Source organism: Parambassis ranga, chromosome 7 (assembly GCF_900634625.1).
Source record: "Parambassis ranga chromosome 7, fParRan2.1, whole genome shotgun sequence".
Lineage (NCBI taxonomy): Eukaryota > Metazoa > Chordata > Actinopteri > Ambassidae > Parambassis > Parambassis ranga.
This window is the reverse complement of record NC_041028.1, coordinates 7,822,516-7,834,991: the sequence shown is the minus strand read 5'-3', so window position 1 is coordinate 7,834,991 and position 12,476 is coordinate 7,822,516. Positions and strand designations below refer to the sequence as shown.

General features: G+C 41.8%; 3 protein-coding genes across 9 annotated transcripts in view; 2 read left to right on the top strand and 1 right to left on the bottom strand.

Moving 5' to 3' along the window:
- LOC114438146 (cyclin-dependent kinase 17-like) overlaps window positions 1–2,826 on the top strand; it is a 31,537-nt gene extending 28,711 nt beyond the window's left edge. For all 7 annotated transcript variants that reach the window (XR_003670968.1, XR_003670967.1, XR_003670966.1 and 4 more), the window contains one exon: window positions 293–2,826. Coding sequence is in view for 2 of the 7 variants with exons in the window: in XM_028409301.1 (XP_028265102.1) it covers window positions 293–330 (38 nt within the window). In the remaining 5 variants the exon portion in view is untranslated. The remainder of the gene's footprint in view (window positions 1–292) is intronic.
- A 608-nt stretch (window positions 2,827–3,434) lies between these two features.
- Window positions 3,435–4,777, bottom strand: parapinopsina (parapinopsin a). The gene is made up of 5 exons (XM_028409432.1): window positions 4,447–4,777; window positions 4,286–4,376; window positions 3,967–4,204; window positions 3,649–3,891; window positions 3,435–3,575 (listed from the first exon to the last, which is right to left on the bottom strand). The coding sequence occupies exons 1-5, from the start codon at window positions 4,775–4,777 to the stop codon at window positions 3,435–3,437; spliced, it is 1,044 nt and encodes a 347-aa protein (XP_028265233.1).
- Window positions 4,778–5,567: 790 nt separating this feature from the next.
- On the top strand, window positions 5,568–12,022 carry ddx20 (DEAD (Asp-Glu-Ala-Asp) box polypeptide 20). Its single transcript, XM_028410106.1, has 11 exons — window positions 5,568–5,786; window positions 7,177–7,271; window positions 7,655–7,823; window positions 7,912–8,026; window positions 8,140–8,282; window positions 8,665–8,803; window positions 8,987–9,045; window positions 9,352–9,434; window positions 9,640–9,745; window positions 10,392–10,493; window positions 10,629–12,022. Exons 1-11 carry the CDS (start codon window positions 5,591–5,593, stop codon window positions 11,813–11,815), a joined length of 2,394 nt encoding a protein of 797 aa, XP_028265907.1. The 5' UTR covers window positions 5,568–5,590; the 3' UTR covers window positions 11,816–12,022.
- The last annotated feature ends 454 nt before the right edge of the window (window positions 12,023–12,476 follow it).

The following is a 12,476-nucleotide window of genomic DNA, read 5'->3' as shown; positions in this document are numbered from 1 at the left end:
ATATGATACCCCTAAATCCTACACATAGGTCCTGTGCTATTTTTCAATGAGGCACATTTTGTATTTTTGAGGTGGTCTTTAAGGGCTTTCATTGTTTTTAATCAACGTTAAAACCCCAATGTTGCAGCCCTGTGTGTGTATATGTGTGTGTGTGCAGTACTTTTGGCCCTTTTGTGTGTAAAATGTTTTTGCTGGCATGGAGTGAAATTTGCAGGTATGTGGAATGTTTCTGTGTCCAAATCAAACACTTTTTAATTACATCTCTCTCTCTGTCTCTCCCTCTCTATCTCAGCCCAAGGAAAGAGCAGGAGGCAGAGTGTGTTGTTTTAGTGCCGGCGGGGCCGATGAGATGAGGAGGACACTGACACGTGGAGCTGTCTAGTCAGACATACATTCACTGACCCTGCCGCACACACCCTGGTGGAGTGACACAAACACACACCCTGCCACATAAACACACACACACAGAAGAGAAACACACACACACACACACACACACACAATGACAACAGAACCACACAGAACTAAGGCTGAAGAATTCATACTCTAATCTAAAGACTCGGCTTAGCCCTAAAATAAAAAAAAAGTTCAAAAATGTGCATAATGCTGGAAGAAAAGTAGGGGAGTAGAAGACTCTCCTTGCTGCTGCTGCTGCTACTACCGCTGCTGACCAGAAGAGGGCAGCGTTTGGGCCGTGAGCTGACTGAAAAAAAGGCTGTATCAGTGAGCTGTAAAGAAGTCAAAGTGGGCAAAGAAAGAGGGAGCTGAAACCCTGTCGCTCTCTGTTGTGTTTTCCCTTTTGTTCAGCCTAGTGTTGTACATAAAGAGACTGAGCTGTAGAACTCTGCTTTTTTCATAACACACCTCAGCCTGAATCCAAACTCTAAATATTGCACCTAAACCTTTGCCTATCTCTCAACCCTTTATTACATGATCTCTAAAAACAACACTCTCTATTCTCTCATCCTCTCTTCACACATACACACATACTGATGGTTCACTTGAAAGTGTGTATATCACTGGAGTTTACAGAGATAAACTTTTGCACCTTATTGTCCAGTAGAGGTCAGGGTGGCTGTCATTGCGTTACCTCATCAGTCGCTCGAGCAGAGTAGGATGTAAAGTACACAGTAGCGATAAAAGAATGAAGAAGAATCAAATTGATAAACCAAAATAAATAAAGAACTCACTAAACACTACATGTGAAAACACTCTGCAATCCACATACAAGTAGCAGACAGGAATCCCAGGTGTCACATTGCTGTAGAGGGACAACACTGAAGGAGAGAGGTAAAGGAAGTGTACAAATCCTCACCTGCTTACTCCTAACCCCCCCCCCCCCCCCCCTTTTGGATTTTGCCTTGACTCCAAAGTTGTCTGTCACACAGATGTTGATGACGAACTGTTCTCTTTGCACCTAACTTTACCTCTTTAGATCATGAGTAGATGATTCAGCAGCCCCACCTTTCTCTCCCCAGACTCTAACGTGCATTTATTTTTACTTTATTTTTTCTATTTTTAAGGATTAAAATTTGTATATATATAATGATATGATTTACTTGTCAGAAAGCAATGATATTTCCAGGATGCTGTTCTCAGTCTCTATGGTAGTTGACTGGCTGAGGACGTGTTGCACATTCCTTGAGCTCAGGACTTATTGCTGGTGTCATTTTATGGATACTGTGAGGTACAGATATGCCCCCCCCCTCCCCAGTAGAGCAGAGAATACTAAACATGGCCTGAAACCCTTTGCAAAGCTGGTTTAAAGTGTATGTGAAGAATCACCCTGTCAGTCTTCTATGTCTTTCATTCTTAATTTGACCATAATGTCGTCGTTCACAGAGACTACCTTGTCCCATGTCCTTTTCTTGTCATCTCTAAGCATGTTTCTGTATTAAACACAGGTGTTTTTATTGGTATGTGAAATAGCTGGAAAAAAATGAATACCTCCTTTTCAATTTTTCCTGATATGATTTTTTACACCACATTAACATCTGGAGATTGTTAAATAACAACACTGCATGGCAACAGTGTGCGGTGCTGGGACCACACAGTCTGACCAATACAAGATTTCAGGACAGAGGACAAAACAAATAACATAAAAAACTCAGATATCAGCATAGAACTAGATATTTTTGTAATTATAGCTGGGTAGCTGCAGTGTAGTCATAGTTCACAGGGGTCATTATGGGGTCATTGTTTTTTAAACCTTCCATAGCATGTTAGGTAGTTAGCAATTCTTGTCTGCACTATTACGTTCCTAGCTGTGATACACACAGAAATAGGCTGACACTACCCCTCGTTGTGTAGCACAGCAGCTCTGCAGCCTGTCTAACAGGCGATACTATCTCTGAGTGTTCATCAGAAGTTGAAGCTCTCAGACACACTGTTGTTTCATGCTGTTATTATCACAAGCTGCCAGGAACAACAAGACCAAAGCCAGTCCTTCAAGCACACAACTGTTTCACAAACCAATCTGTCCACATGTTAACATGTACTGTATCTATGAGATGGCCTGTGTGAGTGTAGATCAGAATTCCCTGCACCTCAGGCACTGACCTCGGGTCATTTCTGCATTTTTTTCTTTAAAAGAATGTAGAAATGTCAAAAGTGATCCCACGTCTGTGCCTGTCAGAAGGACTACTTATTTTTCCCAGAGTGTGACAGTATGTAGCATGTACATAGATAATCCCTCACTCTGTATATATAACAGTGTACAGGTTTGATACAGCTATTCACAGTCTGGCTTTTTTTTGTTTTTTTTCTTTAATGAAAGTCATAGCAATATTTCTGTAATCAATAAAAAAAGCCATGGTAATAGGATAAGTATGATTGCATTTGTGTTTATTTAGGAAGGTAGAAATGACTGTGAATGATCAAACTGTGAGACTTGACGAAACTGATGACAGGTTTTTTTTTTATTTGTTTGCTGTTAAACATGCTGGATCCAAAAGGCTGGAATGAAGTATCAAAGTTGCAAAGGAGTATAAGACACTGATTATTGTTTTTTTTTTATTATTCTTAATATTATTTTTTAAATGATGAAAGCCATAAAGGTCATATAAGGGTGGAAAAGGTCTGTTGGTGTGTGAGGGGTGTGTACCATGTTAGAAGACAGACCTTAAGAAGCAAAAAGGATGTGTACACCTAATAAAAAAAATGAAAAAAAAAATATTTCCTTTCATTTATCTTTAGAATAATATCACTCCGAGAGGGGTTTACTGGTGTTTAGCACAGCCTCAGTAAGTGTGTTATTAACACATTTAAACAACTAATACAGCAGACATAGCTTTATATTCTGAAAGTGAGATAATCAATAATATTAGTGCTAGAAAACAAGACAGAAGAAGAAAAATCAGATACGTGGAGACTGATCAATACCTCATGTCTATAAGATCTGGAGCTGTCTCGAGAGGATGGCAGATTTGAGACACTTATTCTTTCAAAGACTGCTTTGGTGAGACTCTTTGACTCTTGTTCAGAGAGATGACAGTGGTTTCATTCTCAGATAGTTGTGGCTCTGAGGCCCACGGGTTCCATCCACAAAGAACAGCTGGAACGGCGTAGCCACGGAACTAGAAACACACAGCAAGCCTTATGTTAGTTCTGATGCATACATCATTTACAATGTGATTGATGGAAGATTACCTGTCTGTTCATGAATATGTATATGATGGGGTTGTAGACCGTGCTGCTCTTAGCAAAGTAAACTGGTATAGTAGCGATGACAGGGTTTATATAAAGAGTGGAGTCTATGATGACAGCAAGGGCCATGGCAGCATAGGGCAGCCAGGTGACAAGGAAGGCCAACACCATCACCACTATCATGCGGGCCACCTGTACCTCCACCCGATTTGTACTTCCAGTCTCTGATATCTGCAGCTTTGTCACCTGAAAATATGAGAAAAGTCTGTGATACCAAGCTACAGAGCTACAGGAATATGTGGCCTCCTCTTCATTACTGACCTGCCGGAGGGTCCACAACAACCGAGAATAGGACACCATGATGACGGAGAAGGGCACAGCAAAACAAAGGAAGAAGTATATGATGATGTAGGACATGTTCCCAGCATCTCTGCTGTACCAGTTAGGAGCACAGGACGTTTTTACACCTTCTAACTCATAACTTCCCCATCCAAAGAGAGGCGGAGTGTTCCACACAAACGACCACACCCAGGACAGAACCACTCCACCGACTGCATGCCTGAAGATGACAGAGATGCCGACTCACATGCTAGAGACACACTTGCAAATTGCTGCTGCTGTGTTTAAGTATCCACTGTACCTGGTCTGGAACAGGACAGCACCCATGGGATAACACACCACTACGTAGCGTTCAAGAGAGATGACTGCTACCGTACACAGACTTGCTATCCCTGAAAGAAGAGAAGGAAGATGTTAAGATGTTATTCCACTGTGAAAAGAAACAACCTCTTCTCCACTCACCAAAAAAAGCCACAGCAAAGGCCTCTAACACGCAGCCCACACGTCCCAGGCTGAAGTATCCCATTGCACTGGTGATTGTGGTGGGCAGGCCTCCACACACAGCACAGCCCAGATCACAAATGGCAAGGTTAACCAGGGCGTAACTCAGCGGTTGCCGTAGTTGTCTGTGTTTGACTGTCACCACAATGACCAGCAGGTTGAGGATAATTCCTGCCACAGAGAACGAACCCATGATAACAGCCAGTATTGTGTAACCAGTCCGGGACAGGATCTCTGTGTTGGCTGAGCTGTTTGATGAGAAGGAGTCTTCATGGTAGGAAACACTCTCCATTCTGCACAGTGTGGATGAGATGAAGGACTGATCCGCAGTATGCGAAACCCAGTGGGTCCGTTTACTTGCTGATGCAAGTGTTAACAAAGTGCCAGCAGGCCAAGTACAAACAAATCCAACTCACAAAGGTCCAAAATGCTCACTGCAGGTTCACACAATAAAAAAATAAAGGTGAAAAAAGGAGGTGCTTTCTTTAAAAAAATCTATTTATTTTTTCTCTGCAGCTGCATGGTTGATGTTCTGGTGCAAGTTCAGAGAAGAAGAGGGTGTCAGGACCCTCTTAATAAGCCCTGTGAGAGGGGACAGTCTCTAGATGACTTCTTATTTTCCATGGATTTAAAACCAAATCCATAGATCCGGATTGTGCAGACAATAATTCTGTCTAATATCCTCTAAGACGGCACTTTCCATGATTGCTGGTTTTATAGCAGCCTGTGAGTAACGAAGCAGGGATTCTGTATTAAATCAATTTCTACTGCGAATTAGAGGCATTGTATCAAACAATCAGACTATTGCTGTTTGATTGTTAAAATTACCTGGGGGGGGGGGGCAGGGAGGACACAGACTGTGTCTTATGACAATAATAATGCAGTAAATCGTCACTTTACAGTTAACGGTATGATTATCTATCTGCACCTTTTTGTTTTTTTTCTGTCATGTGTTGAAGTCGTTGCAGAGCTGAATGTGTAGGAGCCTGGTTATCTCAGCGTCATAGTGTAGTTCCCCTCCTTGCCACCAGAGGGCGATGTAAGCACAGCTCCGCCGCTGCTCTTAAACCTCCTGAGTTCACGGGCGGTAAACAGTTCAGGAAATATGGCTGCCTCCATGAGGAAAGCAGCTCACGACATCGAAACGCGAAAGCGGACTGAAGATGTAATTCTGTCGGAGGGGATCGACTTCGGATCCCTGCTGCTGTCTCAGGCCGTGCTGGACGGACTGTCCTCCGCAGGGTTTCAGAAACCATCCCCGATCCAGCTCAAGGCGATCCCACTGGGGCGCTGCGGACTCGGTGGGTACGAATAACTGCGTGGGTCGGTCCACATAGAAACCAGTTGACTTGGTTTGGCTCTGCATGCACTTTATATGAAACCTAATAAATCAGACAGACAGTGTGAGTCTGAGGGGACACTTGGCTTTATAGTTTGGTAAACCTGCTGACAGGTCTATGTGCTTCTTGAATGGGCTGATGGACAGGATGACCTCCTGTCATATTAGGACTATGTCTGAGAAATGTCTCATAATCTGGATTTGATGACTTTGGACTCCTTAATGTCCTCCCGTCTTCTCTCCTTCTCGGTGTCATCAACAGCCTCATGCCCTAATCACATGTTTGGAAAATAAATACAAAGGTGAATCTGTATGTAACAGAGATACATAAAACAGACCAACTGTGCCTAAAGTTCATAACTATGCTGACAATGCTACATTTAGCTCAGTCACCTTTTCTTTTCTTCCTCACTTCCTCTTGTTCGGTTCTTTTCTCTGGGTTTATGGTTTCAACATATTCGTTTTGATATCTGAGTCTAAACAGTGTTTAACAGCATGTAAACAGTTAACGTTGTACAAAGTGAAACTGTTGAACAACAAATCTACACATGGACGTCCTGGACCAGATCTCAGTTCGCATCTCACATTCCAATTTTTTTTTATAGAGAGGGATGTGTTAGGGTAACAGGACTGAGTTAAAACATGGGGACATGACTAAAATGTGTATTTTAACTACAGTATTATACATTTATTAAAAAAAACATCTTTAAATCAGAGATGGAACATAGAGTCATACAACAATGTAAAAAATAAAACATTTCTATTTGATTTTAATTATTATATTTCATGGTACACTGTTGTATTAGAGACTGGGGACAAACACAATGTGCTAATTTTAACTAGGTTTAGTAGGCTTTTTTTAAATAATTGCAATTATTTATATTAAGCTGGCAATCAGGTCAAGGTTCAAGACAATTTCCTTAATAAGATGTGTTTTACAGTCAATTTTAATATATATTTATACAAATAATCTCATGGGGATGTAAATGGCACTGATTTGGTGGAATGGTCCATGTACTCTGAAAATCAGCCATGGATAATAAAATATTAACATAAAATAATATAAAATATGAAATGTATTTTGATGTCCATAAATACAGGTGATATGGTCCACTTGCTTTCCCTTTTAGATGTTGCCTGTGTAGTGAAACAGCTTGCTTTTGCAGCTGCAAAGCTGTGTGGGTAAACACCTGTGATTGGTCAGATGGTTAAACTGCGGACGGGAGGTACTTGTTTTGATGCAGCAGATTAGGCTCTCCTAATCAGGTGTAATTAATTGTGGATGCCAAAAGTGTGATTGTGATGAATCTTGACTAATTGTGCAGCGCCTCATTGTCCGTCTCTTGTTTCAGATTTGATTGTACAGGCCAAGTCTGGCACAGGGAAGACGTGTGTGTTCTGCACCATAGCCCTCGACTCTCTGGTGCTGGAGAATCCTGCAACTCAGGTGAGTGGATTCACCCCAGTGGAGCCCATAAGTCATGCTTATACTTCTTTTCTCAGTTATATTCAACATTCATGTGTCATCAGAGGAGAATGGGAAGTTTTATTTTGAAATGAGCATTTTGCAAACAGATGGTCTTCAGTAGTAATCACTTTGGGTTAATCTGATAAATTTAAGCAGCTTAGTGTCAAAAGTATAAATGGAAGAGAACAATTATCGATAAGACAAAGTTACATGGAATTGCCTACATTGTAGTGCACTGTAATCTGATTAGCTGTGGGGTCTTATTGAGTGGGAACTGTGCAGCACCTGCCTGTCCTTAATCTGCCCCCAATAATCTGGTTGTTGATACATAACTTTCATAACCAATCCTTTACTGCCTACAGGTTCTTGTGTTGGCTCCTACACGTGAGATTGCGGTGCAGATCCACTCAGTGGTCATGGCCATCAGCTGCTCTATGGAGGGCCTGCAGTGCCATGTTTTTATTGGGGGCAGGCCTGTGAGTCAGGACAAACCCCGTCTGAAGAAGTGTCACATAGCCGTGGGCTCACCTGGTAAGAGGCCGCTGGGATATTAAAGGACATCTAGAGTTCATGTGATCATCTTCCAGTTTTGTAACAACATTCCTGGTTATGTACTCAGGTCGCATCAAGCAGCTTATTGAGTTGGGGATGTTGTCCACTGCAAGCATAAGATTGTTTGTTCTGGATGAAGCAGACAAACTGCTGGAGGAGGGCAGCTTCCAGGAGCAGATAAAGTAAGATGGATAAAAAACAATATCACAGAATGGCAGCAGGAGTACAAGAGCATGCTTTCCAAATCCTGTGTCCACATTATCTGATATTTACTCATCTCTCTGTTTCTCTTCAGCTGGATCTTCTCCTCTCTGCCTGTGAACAAACAGATGCTTGCACTTTCTGCAACCTACCCAGAATACCTTGCCCAGCACCTTACCCGCTACATGAGAGAGCCCACCTTTGTTAGACTCAATCCCAGTGACATGGGCTTGAAAGGTAAGACGGAGATAAACAGATAATGACAAACTTTAGGTACCTAATACTTGACTGATCACTTGCATATGTCTGCTGTGCTGGTAACACAGACCCTCTCATAATAAGACTGCATGGCTGAGTTTGTAATATGAACTGTTATTTCCTGTCAGGCATCTGAGGGTTGAGGTGACATTAGGCAGACTAACATGCAGCAGTGATATTGAAAATATTCTTCTCCTCTTGACGGGATCACAGTCAGGCTTTGTGCTTACTTTGATACAATGTAGAGAATAAATGGCAAAAAATGGCATCACACATCAGTGACTTAACATCTTCCAGCAGGGTCACATAGGACAGAATTTACTCATGAGTGTGTTGTCCTTGTGTTAACGTGCCCTTCCAGGTTTGAGGCAGTATTACAAGCTGGTGCAGTCTCATCCATTGCCTCACAAGGTTTTTGAGGAGAAGGTGCAGCACTTACTGGAGCTCTTCAGTAAAATCCCATTCAATCAAGCTCTAGTGTTTTCCAACCTACACACAAGGTAACAAGGGATTTAATGTTGTGATCCTCCTCTTCATACAGTACATACACTTTGTGCTGTATTGCCACAAAGTGACATATATCAGTCATGGATTGTATTGTCGCACAATGTTGAACTGAAGGTGATGTGGGAAAAAAAAAAAACATTATGTGAAATGCATTTTAACGGCCCTTGCTCACACAGGGCCCAGAACCTGGCAGACACCCTGTCCTCCAAAGGCTTACCTGCTGTTTATATCTCAGGTAAGAAGGCTAACAGCTTAGCACAAACATGAAAACGGATATGTTTAATTGCTTTGCGTCACAACATAAGACAATAGATAAATAGATGTAGATGTACATCTATCTATCTATCTATCTATCTATCTATCTATCTATCTATCTATCTATCTATCTATCTACATTTAATAATTATTATAATAATTTTTAAGTTACCCCAAGTATTGGTTGGCATTCATGAAAGAATGGACAAACGGGTATTTATGAGGTTGACTGCTTTAGTTGATCAGATGTAATGAGACTCTGTGTGACTCTGTGTGACTTGCACAGGTGGGCTGAGTCAGGACCAGAGACTGGAGGCCATGTCAAAGCTGAAGCAGTACCAATGCAGAGTCCTCATCTCCACAGATCTGGTGAGATGATACACCATGTTTCTATCATGTGACCCTATTCTGTAAGAAAACAAAGGCCTTGGCTACCAATGATTTATTTAACATGAATACTTTCTCAATTAAATAATACATAGAATGAGTGGCAGATACAGGCAGAAATTGAAAAACAAACATCATTCATTGCTTTTAGTTCTGCAAACACATTTGTTTATCCTTTTTGTTTCAGACTTCCAGAGGTATAGATGCTGAGAAAGTCAACTTGGTGGTAAATCTGGATGTGCCGCAGGATTGGGAAACATATATGCACAGAATTGGACGAGCTGGGCGTTTTGGTAAGTCTCCACACCACTGCTGTTAGTTGAACACAAATGTCCTTGTTGATATTCAGCGACTTCACCTTCATGCAGACAGGCAGCCCAGGTGGCTGATGACACCGCAGCTGGAGGGATTGTTTGTCGAGGAGTTGCATCATCATTGCAGAATATGTCCTCTATTATTTTTTTCACATTTTCAGGGAAATGACATGTTGTATTAAGCTGCACACCAGCTTGAGTCAAAAGACCAAAATGGCTTTAGGGTAAATATTAATGTCACTTTAAGATCAGAACATAGTTTGTTTTGCTGCACTCATTTGTTCACAGTGGGCATATTTTTTTCTCTCTTTCAGAATAATTCTACTTTATTTTGTTGCTATAAATTTGATTAAATTATTGAAGATTAGTTTTAGTCACTAAGTATTATTAAGCTTGATTCATCTAGGAAGGTCAATGGATTCCAAGTCATCTGCATTTAATTGTGATTATCTTAATATGTGTGTTTTCCTGGAAAGGAGCGGTTCATTAATCCCACAGCTTAAACATACACTGAGTGTATGTTTATGTGTGACTGCACCTGTCATCCAAGGATTACACTTCTTATGCTCTCCTTTCCTTCCTGTTATTTAAATGGGTCCTCATCAAGATTACATTTTGTTTGCAGGCACTCAGGGGCTGGCCGTGACATACTGTTGCCATGGTGAGGAGGAGAACCGGATGATGGCCATCGCTCAAAAGTGTGGTCTCACTTTGTCTGCATTGCCATGTGAGTTCCTCCATCTTTGTTTTTTCTTCCATGCAGCACGTGTAACGTTGTCAACTTATCATTATATTAGGCCTGTTAATTTAGTGTTACTTAAGAAAAGTAATTCCAAGTATCATCTCTGTGCTGTCCTTTCAGCCATCTTAGAACCAGGGTTGATGGATGAGCCATGTGACTGGGAGGTCTGCACTGAAGCCACCACTCCAGGCACTGTATCCCAGCTGTTCTCTAGAGCCGAGAAGAGGCGCACAAAGAGTGAAGTCCCTACATCTGATTCCTTAGGGGATGTAGTTGTAGAGCACAGGAAGCCAAAAATGACTCATCTAGCACCCAGACAGGCAGTGCAGGATGAGGAGATGGCTACAAACACATTCTCCACAAAGGACGCTCTACCACAGACTCCTCAAGTGATGCCAACACGAAAGGAGCTGCAGGACGCTCTGCCAAAAATCCCACCTCTAAGCTCATTTAAGAATTGCGGGTCAAGGTTTATGACCTTTGAGGAAGCAGAGCAAGACTTCCACAGCTTCATCACCACAGGGCTGGGGAGATCAGTGGAGATCATCAGGGAGTACAGAGGCCGAGAGGACGATGGCAGCAATGATCAGGACGAGCACAGGGTGTCCGTCACACTTACTGATGATCAAGCTCAGAGCTTATCACTAAATAGTACACGGTGGAAATCTAATGCGTCACTTCCAAAGATAGCGTCTACATCTTCAAGCTCTCACTGTGATATGGAGAAGAGCCAGGATGATGTGACTCTGGGAGGCTCAACTCAAACCACACGAGGAGCTAAATATAGAGCTTTGACTGAGCTTCAGTCTGGAACTACACAGACACACAGTGTGCCTAAACCTTCTGCATCCAGATTGTACGACCAGACACCCTTCGCAACAAGTAGGAGAGATTTGTCTCAGCCTGAAAGCAGCAAATCTGTACCGGGCAGGCAAACCAATCAGACAGCTCCGGCACAGGCTCACAGAGATGAATCAAAAAAGATGAAAAAGGACACTGGGAAACAGAGCAAAAAGCTCTCAGAAAAGATGAAAAGAGAACTGAAAATGGAAAGGGATGAAGAAGATTGCCCCAAGAAAGAGGAGGAGGAGGAGGAGGAGGAGGAGGAGGAGGAAGAAGAAGAAGAAGAGGAGGAGTGGAGTGCTGATTCTTACTGGAGAGACTGCTACCGAGCCTGGAATGATTACTACAGCTCCACGTCACCTTTTCAGGAGCAGAGTTACCAAAGCTATTACAGTGTAGCTTACAACTGGATGGCAGCTTATCGTATGAATGCAGCGTACATGGAAGAACTCATGAAACACTGACGTCTGTTCTGTTAATCTGCATTTCCATTTGTCCTGTTTTCTGCTGTCCTGTTCTGTACATGAGTTATTATAGCAGGATGTGAATTAAAAAAAACAATTGCACTTTGGGTCTAAGACATTACCTTCAAATTCTGTATTTTTTTTCTTAATTATTTTACACCATATGTAATGTTACTATTATTTCATCAATAAATAACTTTGCAAGTATTGTTTTTTGTTTGTTATCCAGCTGTGAAACCATCACTCATTGTTTTGTTTAAAGAGGACTGCTATTTGTGTCTTTACATATTTTAGTAGTGGATATTGAGAAATGCCATTGACAGAATGTAAAATTACAAAGAATTGCAAAGAACCGTGTATAATATCAAGACAATCTGAGATAAAATAACAAACAAAATCAGTATTAGATGTGACTTTACAGTCAGACTGGATTCTGTAGTGGTCTGAGGGACATTAAAGGGCACTCGGCTGTCAGTAGAGCACATTTCGTCCCTGCCTCAGTCTTACCTGATAGGAAGCAGACTGTGCTGTATGTAATTTGTCCAACAGGACACACCAAGGTCAGGAAACTCCACATGCTCCTGATTACAGGCTCATCAGCTGCCAATTCACCCATTCAGTGCTGGGCAACCACAAAAGCCAAAACCCTTGAATAAATTAA